Here is a 22,012-nt window from a genome sequence, read left to right on the forward strand (position 1 = left end):
TGTTTTCCTTTATAATTGAATAAATGCTAAAAAGGAAAGAGCCGGAGACAGGATGGATGAGTGGCGTCTCTGGGATGCCCGTTTAGTGTAAACCTGTCATTTAGAGCGATCGATGTGAGCCCAGTTATCAGGTCAAACATCCAGACCGTCAATAGGAAAGTTTTCCCGCCGACAACTGACCTGATTATTCCCGAACACATTTTCCAGCTTTATGGAACAACTCCAAACTGATCCAAGAGCAGCTTATCGAACGTAAAAGCATGAAGTGAGTTACGTTTCCTCTGCTCCTTTGGAAATCAGCGACCTGGACGTGGCCTTTAATACTCTCTCGCTCCCACAATGCAACAGTGGAAATGGAAGTTTCTCCTTCGCTTTTATTTAGAGAGCTGTTGTTACTCTAAAGTATTTGTTGTTTTTTACTGAAAGGAGTTGAAATCCAGAAGCAGATGCTGCGTTTTAGTCTTCCTCAGGGGCGGCGTTAGGCCCGGCTACTTGGGCTGAAGCCCTGAATCTTTAATGAAAAGCCCCGGATCTCAAACGTGGAAGTAACATGCAGTACCAAAGTCCAACAGAGAGGGAGCAGCTAGCAGTAGTTTGTGTACATTCTGCCTGAGCCTCCACCACTGAAGAAGAAGCCCTTCAGCAGCCGGCTTCTGCAGTCTCTGCCTGAAACGCATGAGTGAAGATGGACATAAGGACGTTTTTTAGACCAAAAGTACCGCGACAGAACCCCAGCTTTGATGAGACTGGTGTTGACTCAGGTTTGTGAGTCTTATTTGAAAATATTTGTTGTGCTGCTGGTTTGCCTAAAGTTAGCTTATCAGGTAAAGTTGTTGGAGAAAGAAAGGGAAAATTTACTATCATCTCACATTAAACACTAACAGGAACAATACTCTGCCCTGAAAATGCTTAATATGTAGCTTCAGATTAAAAATTATGTGGTACAAGACATATATGATGTTGACTAGTGCGTGTCATATGTGTGCGTGCTTTTGTGCACGTGTGCGCATGTGTGTGTGTGTGTGTGTGCGTGCGTGTGTGTTAAGCCCCGGATCTTCTTCAGTCCTTAATTCGCCCCTGGTCTTCCTTAAAGGGACTTTACGGACTTTTGAATTTTTATGCTCGTGATTGCCCCCTCAGGCCAAAAGTGTAACGGCAGCTTCAATAGTAGGCTCGTGCACGAGGAGCGCATGCTGTACGTGCACACTCCTTAACGAAAATAACAGCAGAGACCGTCCCGTGTGTGTGTGTGTGTGTGTGTGTGTGTGTGTGTGTGTGTGTGTGTGTGTGTGTGTGTGTGTGTGTGTGTGTGTGTGTGTGTGTGTGTGTGTGTGTGTGGCCCAGAGGACAGGAGAACACACAGCTAATTAATTAAATAATGTGGTTCTGTACCTTTCTCTTCAGCACAGCCGACAAAGGTTTATGATGGGGTCAGTCCTCCTGCATGCTCAGATCATTCCCTTCCCTTGCTTGAAAAATTGTTCCAAAATGAAAGTTGAACCCACATCTTTTTTATCTGTGAATTCAATGCCGTTCAGCGAGTCTCAAATAAAAATTTGTGCATCTTACTGTAAAAAAAATATACCATTAATGTAAAAAATAAACTCTAAATAAACTATGTTCACATCCAGAATCAAACCCGGTCTTCTGCATGGGAGTCAGACATCCTAGGTGAGCTACACTCTAGTAACGTTCACAGTATCTGTAACTTGTATATCCTTGATGACAGCTGAAACAACGTCAAACCAAAGAACGGTTCGGAGAGAAAATGGCTATTTTGTTGCTAATTTGCAGGAAATATCTAGAAGAAAGTTCTACAGAAAGTAGCTAAGGGTCCTCAGAAATGTAGCTAGCTTTGTCCCCAGGGCTTTAGGAACAGCGACAAAGTGGCACTGCCTCTCTCTCTGCTGCTAAAGCTACGGATAGCAAATGCTACGGGCGATGCCTGAGCGTGAACGCGCATGAAGCAGCCTGCTCGACCAGAGCATCTCTCTTTTTCTGTGATTTTACAGAAAAACAGGCAATCACAGTAAAAATGCCAGGGCTCATTCTACAGGACCAGGACATTGCAGGAGAACGTATGAAGAAGACATTTATTATTTCTATACATGTTTTGGCTGTCAGACTTCCATAATGCCCCTTTAATTAAAACCCGTGACGGGGAACTTGCTGTTCCGTGTTTTAGAGCTACGATGTAAAATCAGAGTCCATTTAGTTTTTAGCATCATTGTGTAAAAAGGTTTGTAGACGGTATAAAAGACGCATTAATCCTCTCTCCTCCCCTGCATCACTCCCACATCCTGCCATCACATTCATCACTAAAGCTCATTATTTGTTGTGCGGAATAAAAGATGCTGTTTATCATTCTGCCTGTAAAATCATTGATTCCTGTGTGAGATGACCCGCCATCCGCCGTCCTCTCCTCCATCACACGTGATGTTTGGTATTCTCTCGCTCTGGCGAGCCGGATTACATTCTGACCTCCAAATTCTCACATTAAACTCAGCTGAAGGATTCTTGATTGGACTCGTCTCCTTCCTGTTGATTATGCTCAGACAATTTTCTTTGAAATGAGTGATTGTTCTGTCCTGCGTTCTGAAATGATTGATTCTGTTCTGAAGTCATTTTTGTTCTTCTTAGACGTTCTTGATTAAGCTCTCTTCATCTTGTGACTTAGTCTCCGCAGGCGTTAGACCACGCCTCGCGGCCGATCACCTTTGAGTCTGTTTTTCACCTGAACGATGGTTTCCTGTCTCCTCCAGGTGCGAGCCTTCCGAAGCCCCAGGTGAAGACGGCCTCTTTGGGTCAGGCTGGTAAAGCTCGCTCTCCGCTGTTGCCGGTTTCGGTACCAACGGCGCCGGATTTACTAGAAGAGGAAGGAGTGAAGCCGGCTGACGATTCAGCGACCAACGTAAGTCTGCGTGACGGCCGGCCTTTAGGAGGCAATGTCGGTTAGAGATGTACCACGATCTTACAGCCGTGTGGGTAAAATCGGCTTATTTCTGTCTTTAAGGTGTAAAAAACGAAAGAGAGAGGTCAAACGGCCCAAGGCTCAGTGACTGGTCCTTCTAACGGCTCCTCCTGTCAGACCGGAATGCCGTCATTAGGAGATCGGTTACCAGTTTAGTCAGTTTGGGTGCAGCGATCACACCAGTAGGTCTGAGTGTCGGGTTCTCCAGAGTCCAATGGCATCAGAACTGACGGTTGTTTCCAGAAGCATCAGTGCCGCGCATAAAACACCAAACAGAGTTTCATGAGTTTGTCACCACGGCAACAACAGTGAGGCAGTTTAAGGAATTCTTTAGGTTTTCCTGAGCGTTTCTCCCACAGAGGAAGTTTGAGGAGCCGTCGTTTCTGCAGGAGTCGCTCATTTGTCTCGTCTCAAGTCTGCTTCAGTCGCAAACCTCTGAACTTCCGTTATCTTCTTAAACCGACAGCTGTCAGTGTTGTGACGGCTTTACCTTCAAAGGCGCCGCCTTCTGTGGGACTTGAAAGAGTCGGTTCAGAGGAGGTTCGTCGGGATTTTACAAAATAAAGAAACAAGATGGAAGATTTCAGTTCAGGAAGTGAAACACCTGAGAGAACGCCGGGAGTGTTTTAAAGTTCAGAAAAGCAGTTTTAAATCTGTTTTCACTGAAAACTGACGTCTGGGCTACAAACAGGGATGAAAGCAGTGGGATTATCTCCTCTGGTTAATCTCACCTGTCTGAAGGTGTCACTGGTGACCCAGATGAATGGAAACGAGAGCGTACTGGAGATGTAAGGCCTCCAGACCGAACTAATGTCATTGGTTTAAACAAGATTTTAAAAAAAAAGACTTATTCTGTCTTATTCTGACAGTGCCTTCCTTTGAAACCCTTTCACAATAAGAGCTTTAGTTATCAGCCAAAAAGCACCCGAAGGTCATGTGATGCAGTCATATTCATAAGAAGCTGAGAGCATGCTGCTTTCATCATGCGGACTAAAATTAACCGTTTACAAGTTGGTTGGTTAATTATTCAGCAGGACGTGAACTTTTCTAACTGAGAATGGGATTAAACGTGTGACCGAGTGAAACCATGAATAATGAATGCTACTAGTAGTAGAAAACCAATAAATTCATGATGACAGCAATAAAACATTTAGGCAGCTGAGAAAATGCTGCTGGCTCGGCTTTCCGTGCAACAATTTCTGACCTTTTACACAATTTCAACTCGTCTTCAAGTCACTGTGGTGAATTTCAGCTCGATGAACATGATGCTGAAGTCTTTTCAGATATTTTTGTGTTTCAAACCAAACTGCTTTGGTTTCATCCGGAGATTAAAGCTAAATAAGGTGGATCGGAGGAAGCGAGCGCCGGTGACACGTTGTCGAGCTGCTTGTTCCTGTTAAAGAAGACCGGCGAGTGTTTGTTGCAGAAGCTGCAGACGACTGAGACTTTGACACACAGGCTGTAATAATCTACTGGAGTAGAAGTGAACGCATGAGAAGCTGCTGGAGTGGAAGACAATAACAGGACGAAGATGTGACGAGGACACACAGCTCGGGGGGGGGGGGGGGGGGGGGGGTTCAGGTGGAAACAGAAGTGGGAAGATGGAGGAGAGGATAGAAGGCAGGAGGGAGAAAGTGTGATAAAAGTGAAGGGAAAGATGATGAAGAGTCTGCAGGACGAGGGAGGAAATGAGAGGAAAATGAAGAAGCGGAGGATGGGGTGGAGGGGGTGGCTGATTGAGAGGAGGGAAGGATGACGGAGGACGACTTGAGAGATAAACAACCGAAGATGATGATGCGGAAGGATGTCGGACGTCTGGTCTCGTTAAATATTCATGCCCAATTCAATGACAATAGGACAGGAGGAGGTGTCGCCACGGCAACCAGAAACAGAGAGGAGAACAGAGGTGAGGGGATGGGAGGAGGAGAATGGAGGGCCACGAGGTGTCACTGTAGCAACTGGAGGAGGAGGGAGGATGGGAGAGCGTGGTTGCCGTGACAACAGAGTTGAAGTGATGCTTTTGGGGCTAGAGGAGGAGGAGGAGGAAGATGAAGGTAGTGCCGATAAGGACGAGTGGAGAAATAAGAAGGAAGGATGGGAGAGAGGAAAGGTGCGAGAGGTCAGCAGATCCGTCGGCTGCTCGCTGTAATCGATCCGGTCTTTTCCCATCATGCCCCTGGCTTCTCCATCACACAGATATTAGACGGTGACGCGGAGTGAATAAATCATGGAGGTGAAGCGTAAATGTGCATTTTTTATGTTTCCTAAAGCAGGAGGAGGCGTTTGACTTCTCCTTCAGGTCACTCCCTCGCTGATTAGGTTTTATTTTTGTGCTTTAAATTAAATCCAACCTCCGGACGGCTTCAAAGTCACGGACAAAACAGCTTCAGTCCTCATCAGGAACGACGTTCCAGCAGCAGGAAATAAAGCCATAAAGACCCAAAGCTGGTTTTCATGAGTTCAGCCTGCTTCAGAAACTACCATCGGCTGCATCCTGTAAATCCTGCCGTAGGACGGCACTCGTGGAGTCCGTCCTTCACAAACATTTAGAGGAAAATGTGTGTTTCTCTGCTAATAGGAGCTTTAAACTCTATAAAACAGAATAACATTAAGCCTAACTTTCCCTCCTGCTGCTGCCTGCTCAGCTGCCTCTCGTTGGTGGGTTCAGAACAGTTTCCGTGTTGTTTGAGTTTCCAGTTTAAGTTTGGTAAAATGTTGGGTTTGAGCGATCGCTGGGGTCACATTTATGACCCACACAGAACCACTCATCTCTTTTATGATGCATAAATCTGGATTTGAGTTTTCTGTCGTTCCGGAGGGAACGACTTGGTCCATCTCGACCGTTTCAGTTGCATAATGTCATCTCGTCTCCTATCGTAGCGTAGCGTTTAGCCCTTTTTACCGGTGTGTATCATATGATGATTTAAATGTATTACAGATTTTAACCGGAAGCGTCCTATTATATTGTCATGATGAATAACACTTACTACACTGTCATTTGATGTTGTCACGTTTCGGAGGGATGGTAGAAACCACATTGCAGAAACCCAGGATGACACGAGGCAGGAGATGATGTGAAGTAAAATCCTTTATTTTAAGATGAACCAAAAACCATGTAAATCCAAAGGGGTGGGGAGCCAAAATCCAAAAACGTTCAAAAACCAAAAACTAGTGATCCAAAACTGAGACACAAGAAGTACAGGTAAAACTAGAGACGAGGAAACTGGAGACTGACAGAATACTCACACTGACAGCAACAATGGACCGACAAACACAGAGTGACAAGACAAGGCTTATAAACAGGAGGGAGGTAGTCAGGGAAACAGGTGACAGGTGTGAGGAGTGTGAGCTGAGGAGAAACTGGTGGAATCAGTTAACAAAATGGGAAGGGAAGGAGCTTGACCAGAGGGCAGATAAACATTAACACAAAACTAAACCTAAAGCCTGAGGGCCAAAAACAAACAACTAATAACCAGACGGATGAGGAGGACTAAATAAAGAATGATTAGGAATGGAGAGTGATTAGAAGGACACCTGGGGAAGTCTACAGAGGGCTAGAGGTAAAACTTAAGACACACAACAGAGATGCAGACAACGGACACATGAGGGCGCTAAGAGAACACAAAAGGAGAACCTGGAGTGGGAACTGGAGGAGCTGGGGAACAAAGGGACACAGAACATGACAGATGCATTTTTGTGCATCTCATCACATCATAATGTTTTGCATTATGACATACAATCCTTTGTTTAATGATGTTTAAAGGAATGGTAGGAGATTCCTTTAAAGGAGCTCAGGATGTGCTGAAGAGGAAGCAGGTAGAGGAGGAAGAGCAGAGGCCCCAGCACAGAACCTTGTGGGACACCATGGGTGAGGGAGGTGGTGGAGGACCTAAACTTGGAGACGGCCACAGAAAAGGAGCGCTCATAAAGATGAGAGGAGAACCACTCCAGAGCAGATCCTGATAGGCCTACCCAGTCTCTCAGCCTCTCCAGTAGCAGGTGATGGTCAACTGTGTCAACGGCTGCAGTCAGGTCCAGCAGGTCTTCTGTTTTGCATCCGGTCTGAACAGATTTTATCATATTGTCACGTAGCTGAACAAAATGTTTCCCGACAGAATAATCATTACTTACTGCAACATCAAATATCACTTTGTGTTAATCAATACAGCAACACGTCTGATTGTACCTAATAAAGTGACACAAGAGCTACATTTACAGCAGGAATCCTGTCCACGTGGTTCAGCGTCGTGTTTTGGTATTTACCAAATGTATTAATCAGGAAGGAAAATGCATTAAGAGATCTTCAGATGCTAGAACTTGTGACTGAATCAGGATTTTAGGACATGGAAAACATCATTTTCAGTCGTCAGAATGCAACGCTTGTGAACCTGCTGATCCGCTGTGTGTGTTTACACCTCAGCCTCCGTCCCTGACCCACCGGAGAACTCGAGTCCCGACTGCAGTTATCTTTGTCAGAACGAATCCGACTTTTGTTTGCTCCGCTCCATCGGAATGATTCTCCGACAGATAATAGAGGAGTTTGAATCCGGGTCAGCAGGCCAAATGAGATATCAGGATATGAGAGCGAAAACCCGGAGCTCTGATGAGCGTTCCTGTTGCGGGTCAGCAGACGGGATCAGGAGGTCACCGCTTTTTATACTCTGTTGTGATTTTTACAGAAGGACATTTATCCGTGGAAATAGCGTGTCAGTGTGGTGCTCGGAGAAGTCTTCTGTGATCCCATTCTGTACCAGAGTGGGAGGTTTAAAGGTCACACAGATAAAAAGCAGCTGTTTGTCCTCATGTCCCTTAATGGGCGTCTTCACTGGTCTAACGTCTCCGTCTGAAGCCACACCGAGTCGATCCTGTACCGAGGATAACCCAGACGGAACATGTCTGGAGGAAAAAAACAATAATATGATTCCTTATTTCACAGCGGTCAGAAAAAGTCATTTAGATGTTTTGCTTTTTGAGATCTTCGAGCTGCCGGGCTCTCAGACTGGTTCTGTTGGGGTGATTCTGGCTGTGGCTGGTGGTGAAACTATCCGTTTATTCATGGTTTCATTCACAGAGCAGACTGCTTCCCTTTAAATGAAATTATCTTTTTAAAACTCAGTTCTGTGTCTAATCGGGTTCATCTTGTCTGATGGTAAATCTTTGTTTGCTGAAAACAACGAAGTAAAAACATGGGGGAGGGGCATTCACATCCCTCTCTGTCATCAGATAACGGGTGGCTCTGAACCGTTAGCATCCAGATTTAATCGAACATGTTTTAAATGGAGGCTGTACATGAAATCCATATCATTGGGGGGGGGTCTGACTGGACATTAGAGGACTACTTCTGGGTCAGTAGACTCAGACTCTCCATGGATTTTATTTCTATAAATGAAAACTTTTATTCCTGCGTCCCACATAAACGCGTATCTGTTTTTCCGCATCGTTCAGTTTTAGATGTTTTTTTACTACAAAAAGATCAAAGGTGTGTGAAAACCTGAATTTGTTAAAACCAACTTCCTGAACCGCTGGATGCATTCTAGAGAAGACACACATCCCTGCACCAGCGTCTACAGCTGATTCAAGATGGCCACCAGAAATGTCTCCTAACTCCGCCGGCTGCATGAAACCATACAGCTACGATGTCATAGACCACATAAACTCCGAGCACACAAACTTTATTTATTCAAATTAACTCGAACTCCATCATCTCCCAACTCCCGACAGTCTGAGTTAAAAGCTCAGCTGGTGAGGAATGGTGGGACTCCAAGGGCCTTCTCCATGTCTGTGGTCGTGTTTGTGGTCTTCATGGGTCTGCAGGTGTGGAGGGACTGATTTGGTGTTCTCGGCTCTTTCCTCAGTGCAGATGATGCAGATGTGTTCTTCAGGGTGGATGGATGATGGTGATGACGGACTCTAACTGGAATCAGATGGGTGGTGGTGTTTTATAGGTAGAGGTGGACCAGCGGTGATGTTTTGGACCCGTGAAGGATGAAAGTCGGTTTAAGGAGGACTGATCTCTGCTGAAGGCTTCATGACTCCTCCTGCTCTCAGGAGAGAAATCGTTTTTTTCTCTGCCTGCATGAGAGCCACGCTCAATATAACCTCTGAGATGGTGTGAATGTGAAAGATGTTTACTCGACTGTCACACACACACACACACACACACACACACACACACACACAGACAGCACTTAAGCTGACCCACTCAGAGGTGACGGTTTAGCTGGACTGAAAACATTCTCTGATCTCTGAGTCGCTGCTTCCTGTCCTTTACAGAACCTTTAAATCCGGTTTCTGCTTTTTATAAACGTGGAGATTTTTTTACTTTCTGGGAGCTCATTTCAAGCTGGTATTTTTTTTCCTCTCTGCAGACGGATGTAGATCGTAGAAGCTCTGCTGACAGATCAGATTTGTGTTGAAAACAACTTTGAAGAAGTTTTCTTTGGCTTCGTTTTTGTATTTTCTGTAAAATCGGCCCGTTCAACCACACCTGGCTTTTGTTCTAAATGTGTTACATGTTTGTTGTTAAGACTCGGTTTAGAAGTTCCTACGGATCTTAAAGATCTGGACAAACTAAAAATAGGAGGTTAGGAGGCCAGGAGAGTATTCCAAGAAGCAAGCTAATCCCAGAATCCAGGCACTCTTTGAAACTCCAGGTTTGACTTCCCCAAAGTCGGTCCCGTGAACGTGGCTAGCCTGAAGCCCTCCCAGTCAATTCAATTCAGTCTAGTGAGCTTTGAAAGAAAAGCGTCTGGACTTCTTTGAGTTGCTTGAAGACGTTTCACCTCTCATCCGAGAGGCTTCTTCAGTTCTAAGGTCAAATGGTGGAGAGTCCCAGATTTAAACCCAGTGGGAGTTTCCCCTCGAAGAGGGAACAAAAGACCCCCTGACGATCTTCTACATAAACACATGAGCCAAGGTGTGGGGGTGGGTGTGGGTCCTATTCAGCCAGAGTTTCGGGTGAGCTCATTGTGAAACCTGGCCCCACCCTATCATGTGAATTCCTGAGGTCAGATGGCCCAGGATATGCGTGGGCATTGAGGCATCTGGGAAGGGATCTCAAAACTGGATTATAGATGGCAGACAGTTGGTGTCGTAAACCACCGCCTCTGTTCAAAGATGGTTGCTCACAGTGGACATAAATGGCTTCCTTTACTCCTCTTTCAAACCATCTGTCCTCTCTGTCCAAAATGTGAACGTTAGCATCCTCGAAAGAGTTACCTTTGTCCTTTAGATGCAAATGAACTGCTGAGTCCTGTCCCGTGGAGGTGGCTCTTCTATGTTGTGCCATGCGCTTGTGAAGTGGCTGTTTGGTTTCCCCAATGTAGAGGTCTGGGCATTCCTCGCTGCACTGTACAGCAGTGTTTGTGTTTAGGAGTTTTGTCTTTTGGGTGAACCAGTGTTGCTGGGCCTGAGGTATGTTGTGTTTGGAGAAAACCCTCCTGAGTTTCTCTGATACACCGGCTACATAGGGGATGACAAGGTTGTTGCGTCTGTCTTTCTTATCCTCCCTTGCTGGTGTCTGGTCTTCTTTTCTGTGCATCTTTGCTGACTTTATAAACGCCCAATTAGGATAGCCACATGTTTTAAGTGATTCCTTTATATGTGTGTGTTCCTTCTTTTCCCCTTCCGGCTTAGAGGGAACATGTTCTGCGCGGTGGTGTAAGGTCTTGATTACTCCAAGTTTGTGTTCCAGAGGGTAATGTGAGTCGAAGAGGAGGTACTGGTCCGTGTGTGTGGGCTTCCGGTACACTTCAATGTTGAGGTTGCCATTTTCTTCAAAGTGCACAGCGCAGTCCAGGAAAGGCAAGCAGTTGTCCTTTATGTTTTCCCTGGTGAACTTGATGTTTTTGTCCACGGCGTTGATGTGCGTGGTGAAGGATTCCACTTCTTGTGTTTTGATTTTGACCCAGGTGTCATCCACATATCTGTACCAGTGGCTGGGTGCTCTCCCTTTAAAAGAGCCAAGAGCCTTTTTTTCCACTTCCTCGGTGTAAAGGTTGGCTACAATAGGTGACACGGGGGAGCCCATGGCGCAGCCATGTTTTTGTCTGTAGAAACCTTCGTTGTATTTGAAATATGTAGTGGCGAGGCAGAGGTCTAACAGTGTGCAAATCTGATTGGGTGTGAAGTTGGTCCTGTCCTCCAAGGTGCTGTCTTCTTGTAGTCGTTTTCTGACAGTCTCCACTGCCTCCGTAGTGGGTATGCAAGTGAAGAGGGAGACTACGTCAAAGGACACCATGGTTTCATCTGGATCCAGGGTAAGTTTCTGGACCTTGTCAGTGAAGTCGGTGGAGTTCTTGATGTGGTGTGGGGTGTTCCCCACCAGAGGTGCAAGTATAGTAGCAAGGTGTTTCGCGATGTTGTAGGTGACTGAATTTATGCTACTGACAATGGGTCTGAGAGGGATACCTTCCTTGTGGATCTTGGGAAGTCCGTAGATGCAGGGTATGGCATCTCCTGGATAAAGGCGGTGATATGTCAGGCGGTTATTGGTTTTGCCCCTTTCAAGGCCTTGAAGGCAAGCTATAACTTTCTTTTTGTAGCTGCTTGTGGGGTCTCGCTTTAAGGCTTCATAGGTGTCCTAAACACAATGGATTACCACGCAAAGATCACTACTCTCCTCAGTGACAACAACACCGAGCAGGTCAGGATAGAGCAGGTCGGGATAGAGCAGGTCGGGATAGAGCAGGTCGGGATGGAGCAGGTCGGGATAGAGCAGGTCGGGATAGAGCAGGTCAGGATAGAGCAGGTCGGGATAGAGCAGGTCGGGATGGAGCAGGTCGGGATAGAGCAGGTCGGGATAGAGCAGGTCGGGATAGAGCAGGTCAGGATAGAGCAGGTCGGGATGGAGCAGGTCGGGATGGAGCAGTTCGGGATAGAGCAGGTCGGAATAGAGCAGGTCGGGATAGAGCAGGTCGGGATAGAGCAGGTCGGGATAGAGCAGGTTGGGATAGAGCAGGTCGGAATAGAGCAGGTCGGGATAGAGCAGGTCGGGATGGAGCAGGTCGGGATGGAGCAGTTCGGGATAGAGCAGGTCGGAATAGAGCAGGTCAGGATAGAGCAGGTCGGGATGGAGCAGGTCGGGATGGAGCAGGTCGGGATAGAGCAGGTCGGAATAGAGCAGGTCGGTATGGAGCAGGTCGGGACGGAGCAGGTCGGGATGGAGCAGGTCGGGACGGAGCAGGTCGGGATAGAGCAGATCGAGACAGAGCAGGTCGGGACGGAGCAGGTCGGGATGGAGCAGGTCGGGACGGAGCAGGTTGGGACGGAGCAGGTCGGGACAGAGCAGGTCGGAATAGAGCAGGTCGGGATAGAGCAGGTCGGGATGGAGCAGGTCGGGATGGAGCAGGTCGGGATAGAGCAGGTCGGGATAGAGCAGGTCGGTATGGAGCAGGTCGGGACGGAGCAGGTCGGGACGGAGCAGGTCGGGACGGAGCAGGTCGGGACGGAGCAGGTCGGGATAGAGCAGGTCGGGATAGAGCAGATCGGGACGGAGCAGGTCGGGACGGAGCAGGTCGGGATAGAGCAGGTCGGGATAGAGGAGCGATGTTTGTAAATGGAATCTGACCTTTTCCTCACAGCGCTGAACAGATGAAATTCCACTGAAACTGAGAGGAAAGCATCCGGTTATGGAGCGTCAGAGTCGTTTCTCATTCCAGGTTTACTTTTGGGTCAAAGTTTGCCTTCAGGTGCAAAAATCAACATGAAACATTTGTGATGTTATGATGGAAACTATTAAAGTTTTATCTGTTTTACCAACTAAAGCATCCGAAAATGAGTCACTTTTAATTAGAAAACAACTTATTTTTAATTAGATCCCATTTAGGACAACAAATAACACTTTATAATTAAACAGGTAAATAATAATAGTTAATTAATCTTTTATTATGTTTACTTATTTGGAGCGTGCTGCTCGCTGGTGGCCGGCTGCAGCGCTCAGCTCGACCCCTCTGGGACGTTTTCCTGACTAACAACCGTCTTCTGCCCCTCGGGACCTGACCACGTCTAGAACGTGTCCCACCGAGTCGTACGTGGAAGAGGAATGTTTTTACATGTCACCTGTAGAGACAGACCACGCCGTCCCTCACAAGCACAAGGTTAAATAGATACTCCTGTTGTGTAGTTTCTACTGAGGTCATGCTTGCGTCTGTGTGGACAGGCAGCTGAACAACCTGCAGGACGGTCGTGGTGACGTTTCTGAGAACGAGACGCCATATTTGGTTTTTCTAACATTTTCAGACAACGATATATGTGATACCTTTGAGTTTCTGGTGTTTCATCATCAGAACAACATCACACATGGAAAACTGAATCTCTGTTTCCTTCTTCAGGTTTACGAGCAGGACGACCTGTCGGAGCAGATGGCCAGCCTAGAGGGGCTGATGAAGCAGCTCAACGCCATCACCGGCTCCGCCTTCTAGCCAACGCCGCTGGCCTGGCCCGAAACGGACCCCGAAGCCACAGACTGGTCTGGAACCCGTCTTCAAGCCTTGATGTCACCACGAGCATCGACTGGTCAGTCAGGGTCTGAAGATGCCCCCGATGTAACCTGATCTCCATCTCTTTGGTTCCTGCCGGTCCCGGTTTCCGTCCTTTGGGATCGGGATCCGGTAAAAGGGAACTAAACAGATTTTCAGCGTTGACTCTACAAACAGAACCAGTTCTGATGGGTTCTTGGGGAGTTTAAACGGAAACCCTTAAGATTCAGGAACTTCAAACGTAAAACTCTGACACCTACAGCCTCCACGCAACGGGACCTGAGGAATTCCCGCCTTTTTCTCCCGGCTGTGGTATTTATTAGCGTCCTCCTCCACTGAGCCAACGCCGGCTCGGTTACTGTGACCGTACCTCACGCCACCACCGGAAGTATTCCTTTATTTTTCCACTCTGTTTACAGAAGTTCTACGAAAACTTTCTCAGCCACCAAAGTTTTCCTTTTGTTTTCCATGTTGCTCCCGTTGATCCTCTCCAGCTTTCTCCTTTTCTTAGCTCCCGTTTTCTGTGACAGAACAGGAAATTCTGCAGAATGAGCCAAGCAGCGCGTTTGATGAAACGTTCCAGTTTTTCTGCCTGGGCTCTGTAAAATTCCCGGTGGACTTCCGTTGTCCCGCTCTTCTCCCAACTTCTCGTGCTGCTGCCAGATTCTGCTCCGTGGAAGCTTATCGTCACCAGTTCTGGTTTTGCTGCTTTTTCGTGTCTGTGTCAGTCAGACTGGATATCAGAACAAGTGGAAGCTTCAGGAGAACCTGTCAGAGGGATCGGTGGCGCCCCCTGCTGTCTGGAGAACTACAGAGGAGAAGTTTGGGGAAGAAAGAGATGGAGAGATGGAGGAATAACTGAGCCGTTTTATTTCTAACACTCATTTCTAATAAACCACAAAGTGCTTCAGAAATATGACAAACAGATCAAATCGAACCAGGAAATAACCGGCGTTACCAGGATCATTCCAACAAACATCCCAACCGGAGTCGCTTTGGTTGCATTACCTTCATTTAGGCCATGTTTGTGTGCTTCTGTGTAAACGGTTCATATCGTCTCCATATCAGCTCCCTGAACAGCCTCTGTTCAGAGAAATAGTGTTTAGTGGATTGATGCGCTAACAGCTAGTTTAAATGATGAACAAAGTCTCTTCCTGTTGATTTAAATTTGCTCCAGTCGGCTACATTTCCCAAACGTTTGAGATGTTTTCCATAAATCTTGACACCAGTGTTGGTTTCAGAGGAAACTGGATTTGTAGACGTTCGTTTTGACGCATCGTTATAGAAAAACAACTTTTCATTTAGTAACAGAAAATCGTGCGTTTTTCTACTAAAACAACTCAGGATGATGTTTGGCCCAGGTGATCTCACCATTTATCAGAATTTAACTACGAGTTTGGCGCATCAGCGTGTAAAAGACATCCTGATGCCTGCGAGAAAACACTTCCCATAAAAGACCATCTGGTTCATATCACAGTCACACTTTCCAGGGAACAATCCATCAGATATGTGGAAAACCGTTCTAAGCTTATTTCTACTTAAACAAGTCTTCCTCTGCTTCAGCTTAACCATTGAACTAAACAATCCAGATAATAATCCAGATTTACATGTAAACAACTACAGGATTATTACTATTGAACTCTAAATTTAAGACAAAAGGAATATGCCTCTCTCAGACTAGCCGTTAGCTCATCAGTCCTGTAAACTCTATTTCTCTGAGCAAAGGCTGCTCTGGAAGCTTTCTATTGGGATTTAGAAGTATATTTTACCAGAAACACTCGGTCCCTTTAGTGGGAGAGGAAATAATCTCCTGTTCAGAATTAGATGGCAGGAGCGGATAACCTTTGTTAGGGTCTAAATTCTCCCAAAGCAGGAAAAGAAGCCTGTAGGAAGGAAGCTGAACCGTTCCCGACTCACAGCGGTGGCGACTGTAGGGTTCCAGTAAAAGATGAGAATTCCTGTGGACTCTGGAATTTTCACTGATGAACATGCTCCTCCGTCAGCCGTGACTCCTCCCATCGGCTTTTGGGGGAGGGGTGTGTGTGAGGCGCTGATCGTAAAGTAAGGCATTTAATTATTAACGGCTGCGTTTAGCCTCAGAAGATTAGGATGTTTAGTCTAAATGTTTCAACATAAATCCAAATATTTCTGTTGAAATCAAACATTGAAATCTAAATATTTGTCTAAATGGTGGAATCCACAAATAAAAACGACTTTTAAAGTGGCAGTGTGTAGTTACCTGCCACTAGGGGGCAGCACATTTCAGGGTAGGTTTACAGCATATCGCCGTGACTGTTGCTTGTTTTAAAAGACATTACGGTAAATGTCACCTGGAGCAGAAAGCATGCCGCCTCGGCGTGACACCTCAGGCTTTGATGGTCCTTCAGTTGACTCCATCAAGACAAGGCAATGCTGGTTGTAGTTTTCTGGCGCTGTAGTTTCTGGATGTGCTCGGGGTCCTGCACCTGCCGATGACCTCATCATTCCACGGCAATACCTCTCGACCAAAACATGTTGCATATCTCTTTTCTGATTCTGTTCTTTCACATGTTTTGGAAAGAGTTTAGTGGTTTTGTTATTAAATTTATGTTTCTTACTAACTAAATGTTTTTGAACGTGGTAACGTGACTTCCGTAATTCGTAGTCAGCCAGTCATCTAGTGTGATGTCATCAACAGGCGCAGGACCCCGAGCCGGCAAGGAGGACACAGCATTCAATATGGCGTCCCCCAACAACGCCAGACCCCACACCCTAAGTCCTTTAGACCTGATTTTTATGGTTCGGTGGTATGAACCCGCCGAATGGACTTCATTTCATTCACGTTTCAATGGATATTTCCAGAGATTATTGGTAAAAACTCAGGGTATCTGCAGGTCCTTAAAAAGTCTTAAAGTCTTACATTTGCTTTTCCAAATTTAAGGACTTAAATAGTTTCCAAAGGTCTTAAATTACCAAAGACCCAATAAACAAGATTCTTTTATTTCTATAAAATTTTCGTGAATTTCTAGTTAGTGTTCAGCGTTTTTGTGTATGATGTTGGCGTAAGCGGAACCGTACACGTTCAGTTGGTTGTGAAAGGGGACTATTTTTAGATGAGCGTGCTAGTGGGAGTTTGCGCCACGGGGAAGTGCAACATTAATGGTAACTGGACGGCTAATCCCATGTTCACGACATGGTTAGCACCGGTTCCAGGCAATAGCTGGAAATTATAGCTTAAATTTAATTTTAAAAAAATACCATAAATTTGGTCAAAGTGGCCTTAAAAAGGTCTTAAAAAGTCTTAAATTTGGCTCCCTTAAACCTGCAGATACCCTGAAAACTACAAACTTCAACTAAATTTGTAGCTAAGTAGCTAACTAAGATAGAAGCCAGGCTGAAGAGGACTAAGGTCCAAACCAATCATGAATCCTTTAATGATGGTTCTGTTCTGGTTCTTCCTGCGCCTTCGTAAGACATCTGCGGTCAAACAGAAACACGCCATCCAACAGAACTTTGATTACTGTCTGCATTAGCAGGCTAGTTAAATATTTAGTTTTTGTTTGAGATATCTATTTAGATGTTTTGATTTAATAGTTAAAAATATAATTCTAATATTATGATTTGATTTTATACACTTGGACTTTATTAAAAATGGTGGTGTATACTTTACTTGTGACTTATAAGTTAACTTTACTCATTCTAATTTAGTTATTATTGAAATTAACCTTGAATAATTATACTGAGTTCAGAATAGTCGATGTAACTTTTTACATTCAGATTTGATTCGTCAGCTTAATATTTAAATTATTAATATGTCTGAATTTAATATTTAAATTTATGTTTGAATCTAAATAATTTAAAATTTTGATGAACGTAATTCTAAATATTTTTTTACTATAAAGTGTCTTTTTTTTGCTGCATTACTTTTTAAGCGTATTACTTTACAATCAGCGCCCCGTAGGTGTACACCGTGGACCCCTTAAGTCCAGTGTTGCTGCTGCGCTTTTCAAACCCGGACGTTTCAGAGCACCGGGTCCAGATTAAACCAGTTTTAAATGACGAGTCATCCGTCAGCAGAGGAAGGAAGAGCAGGAATCAGTATTCTCTGTAGTCGTCACCTCAGTCACCATATTGTAATTTACGGCCTTTATCTTTGTGTGATGAAGAGAGAAGGCCCGAGGGAGCGAGCCCAGCTCATTCCATATTCTGTTCTGGTTCGGATGTGCGAGCTCAGGCGCAGAGGAACGGCGCCTGGAATTCATTATAACGCCATTTTAAATCTTACGATTCAAGCTCACGCTCGCTGCGGCGTTACGTCGGTGGGGAGAAGTCCTGGCGGTGGTGCCGATGGGTTCGGGTGGAGGGGGGTGCAGAGGTGAAGGCAGCTGGGATCAAACTCATCAGGTACGATGCATCCAGTCCACACGCTTCCTGGCCTCCTTCAGAGGGCAGACGACATGACCCACGTGCTGCCGAGCAGGACCAAGTGTGACTCCGACAGAAAATTGGATTTTCACCATAAATTCTAAACAGACCGACCCGAACCGGAGAGTTCCTTTCAGAGTGGGAAGGTAAAAACGACGGAACCAGGAAATTAAAGGGTTTTTGTTCGGTCGTCTTTTCCAGTGTGGAACATTTCAGCCACCGTTTGGTTCTTTACATTTCATTTCATCATCTGCTGGAATAAAAACTTCCTTTCATTCCACTTCTGTGGATCATCCTGGAAGGTTTTAAACTTTTAAGTTGCTTCTGGAATCTGTAGAAGGTTCCTGAGCCGAAGACTCGTGGGAGAGAAGCGTTCCTGATCAGCGGCGAATGTCCCTCTCGTCGTGGGCTGTTCGCTTTTACAGAGGACCGTTTCACACGACAGGCATGAGCAGAACTCCTCTTGTCTGAACAACAAGCAGCTGTAGTTTTCTATTTTCCTCTGTCACAAATGGTGATGTTCATTTGCATAAAGGGGCGGGGCTTACAAGTATTCCTGCAGCCAGCCAGTAGGGGTGCTTCAGCTGACCGCAACGCGTTTAGTTTTTTGTGTCTGGTGGCTCAATAGTCACTAACTCCACATGGAAAATACGCATGTGTGACACAGGTGTGTTCTACGTGTGACTCTGGTCATGTGATCTCGCGGCCACGTGCTTCTCTGTCGGGTTCTCGTGTGGAAAACGTGTTGAGTTTTGTAGAAACAGGAATTTTGCCTGTGGAGTGAACAGTTTCAGGTTTTCTTGTTTAGATTCCAGATTCACCACCGGAGCAGAATAAGCAGCTCGTTTACTTAATCATCTTGTTTTTGGCGCCCCCTGCTGGCTCAGTGCAGATGTCTCAGAATCGTTTCATAACGGGAGCGTTGCGTGGACGGTGGCTGGAGATGAGCGGCCATTTTAGGTCTGATCAGTGAAGCAGGCGGAGGTCAGGGGTCAGAGGGACAGGTCTCAGAAGCATAAACACTTGAGTAGCTGAAGGCTGATTGGATGAATTAACAAACATCTGGATCCGTTGCCCCTCCGGTTCTCATCTAGCTCTCGTTTCCGTCCTCGTGTGTTTCTTTTGTTGCCTTTGGGATAAAGATGACGTCCTCTGTGCCTTTACTTTTTAATGTTTTGTTCTTTTCCCACATTTAGACACTTTATTTGAAGTCTTTGTGAAACTTCCGTTTATATTAAATTGCTCCTGCTGTAAAGTCGACACACGGAGAAGGGAAGAGACGGCGTTCCGCTCCGCTCAGCTGAGAGTTTATCCCAAAAGCAAAGTGCCAGATTCTTAGATCTTCAGCAGCGGCTGTCAGACATATTTAACAGGACGTGAAACCACCAGGCGGTGGAAACCTGAGAGTTCATCAGAGCGCCGGCAGCTCGCTGATTTCATTCTGATTTATAAAGCAAGCAGCATTCTGGGTAAAGTGGCCGTCGGACCACCGGAGACGGTTGTTTTTACTGCTTTAGGTGTAACATTTAGGAACTTCGACCACATCTATTAGCACGAACCAAAGTCTTATCTGAACAGAAGTTTAACCTGTCAAAATAAAAGCTCGTTATGAGCAGGTGCTTTTATTTTGACAGGAAGCAGCTAAAAGCTCCATCCTGCATCTCAGAACATCCCATTTATCCTCATTCTCAAATGTATCTGCCAGTAGAATTCCCTCCGGAGCTGAAACCTTCCGGTTTCACGAGGACAGATGTGATGCTCCACGTTTTCAAACCCGCCAGATGTTTGATTTCTGCGTTTGTTCGGTTCCTGGTTTCTACTTTACTGTGAGGCGAAAGCGTTGCTGCAGCAGAATACGTTCCAGAAAGCTGCCTTTTTTTTACAGTGTACAGCTCCTCTAGAGTAGAAGTGACTTTTTTATAATCAAATTTAATATATTATTACTTTATTTCCAGTGGACTTGAAATCTATTATTTATAACCATGTGATATTTCAGCATTATGTGCATTTAGTTTAGTAAAAAAGGACTGAAGTGCTGTCATTTTGTTGGTTCTGTTTGTTGCCTTAAAGGTTTCCGTCTTTTGTTGTTATTTTTGTTGTTGTGGAACGTTTAGATTTATTCATGAGGATCGTGTGACACCGATGGTTGAGTTTTAGACGTCGTCGTGTTGATTTTCTGTCTCTGACACGTAGGTCGGAGCTTTGATCTCATCTATGCACTTCTTCATAACCGCCTCGTGGGACGGACTTGGGCTCCAGAGTTTATCACATTAAAGGTGGGAAATCCGAGTTTTCGGGCTCAAACCGGTGACTGAAGGAGCTGACCCAACTCAGCTGGAGTAACACCGTTTTAAATGATGTTCGTAATCCAGCTGTTTGTTCTGAAAAGGTTTAGGACAGATGCAGACGAGTCATCCGCTAACCTGCGGAGTGTCGTTAGCTAACTTTAATCCACTTCGACGCTCGGCTTTAGTGTCAAAGGTCGTAGTCGTTCAGGGGGACTACGCTTTTGCTGAGTCATGTCTTGGTGAAGAACAGGTTTCAACAAACTTACTGATTCTGATTGAACTCTAACCCCTCCTTTCCACCGGAGCCGTCAGCAGCGCGAGTCGGCAGCGTCTCAGGAGCAGCATGTCGCGGCCCTTACGCGCCGGTTCTATTTTCTACGCGCGACGCCTCTGAAATGGGTCAAGTTCGACATTTTTGGGGAAGGAAAGACAGGAAATCGGACGCGGAAATGGAGAGAAGCTCCCGAGATTTTCAGAATAAAGAACGTACTGTTTTCCGGTTGCTTTACTTTTAAAAAAAGGTTACTAACTGTGCGTCCCCGTGAGAAGTTATCACCTAGCTAGCGGTCTCCTTTGTTTTTCAGGTCCGTATTGGCGATTATAAAACGGACAGAACATAAAACACAAACCATGTTGTAGTTTTCGCCTGCTTGTTGTTGTGTTTACTGACGAAGTCACTCGTGTGACTTCGTGCTCGGTCGGTGACAGCTGCTCCCCTGCTGCTACGCGTCCCGTGGGAAGGGCCGAGCAGCAGCTTACGCGAGCGAGACGTGCCGCTGCAGTAACGTGCTGCTGACGGCTCCGGTGGAGAGAAGGGGTAACACAACATGAAGATTTGTTTTATGCTAAAAACATATTTCATCCCAGAGAATCTTGGTAGAAATGGATTCTGAAGGTACAGAAAGGCTGATTTAAATGGACCAAAGTTTACAAACCGACAGAGAACTTCAAACTCCTGGAAACAGGAGACCTCCAACGCTGATTTCCTCACGTTGTTTTGCTTTTATTTTCTCGTCTGTTTGAACCTTTAAGGAGGAAATCCTGTAACAGAAATCCTCTGTTTTAGAAAGTTTGGTGTGAAGTCGACTCCTGTTTGAGGACGACTGCTAAAAAAAAAAGGAAGATTAGCACCTCGTGTCATCAGCTACGTGAAAACGAGCCTTTCCTCTGGCTCGCAGACGCTCGCGTCCTTCATCTTCAGGTTGAGTTAAAGATCCCGAGTCCTCTCTACCAAGTTAACTGTGTGACATTTAAAATGTGTGTTTAGTTCATGTGGAAGGAGGGTGATGATGGTGATGATGATGATGATGAATTGTTTCCATCCATCTGGTTGTTTTCCGTTTGGTAACGCACTCTAGAACAGTCCCATTGATGCTTTTTATAGAAACGTTATTTCAATGGTTCATTCTTTTTGTTTGATAAATAAAGTTTTGATACAAAAACAAGCATACTGTGTGAATTATGTGATGTCATACTGGAGCCGTGTTTTTTGTGATGCTAGCATGCTAACTGGGTGTTAGCCCCTTGGCCTCGCTGCTGCACCCCACTGTGTGATAACGGTGGTCGGTAAAGACTTGGATCTCTGGAGCTCCCGAGGTGGAAAAGTAGAAAGTCATGAAGCTGGAGCCTCTGCAGCCATAGTCCTGGGTGTTAGACTCCCTCTGGACATGATGTATCATGTACGACCCCCCAAGGCCCTTTTTAACACATGCAGTCATTCACACACTGATGGTGATGAGCTACATGGTAGCCACAGCTGCTCTGCTCGCTGACAGAGGGGCGCCTTTTGTCTCTCCGGCCACCAACACGTAAGGAGGGTGAAGTGTCTTGCCCAAGGACACAACAGTTGCAACAAATGGGGCTCTAACCTG

At 45.7% G+C, this 22,012-nt stretch overlaps 1 protein-coding gene across 3 annotated transcripts in view; it reads left to right on the forward strand.

Annotated features, from left to right (window-relative positions):
• The window catches only part of dcc (DCC netrin 1 receptor), a 348,912-nt gene extending 327,326 nt beyond the window's left edge, over positions 1 to 21,586 (forward strand). For all 3 annotated transcript variants that reach the window (XM_070552526.1, XM_054744659.2, XM_054744660.2), the window contains exons 28-29: positions 2,763 to 2,911; positions 13,303 to 21,586. In XM_070552526.1, the coding sequence (XP_070408627.1) occupies positions 2,763 to 2,911; positions 13,303 to 13,392 (239 nt within the window). In that variant the 3' untranslated portion in view covers positions 13,393 to 21,586. The remainder of the gene's footprint in view (positions 1 to 2,762; positions 2,912 to 13,302) is intronic.
• Positions 21,587 to 22,012: the final 426 nt, after the last annotated feature.

Source organism: Nothobranchius furzeri, chromosome 6, assembly GCF_043380555.1.
Source record: "Nothobranchius furzeri strain GRZ-AD chromosome 6, NfurGRZ-RIMD1, whole genome shotgun sequence".
NCBI lineage: Eukaryota > Metazoa > Chordata > Actinopteri > Cyprinodontiformes > Nothobranchiidae > Nothobranchius > Nothobranchius furzeri.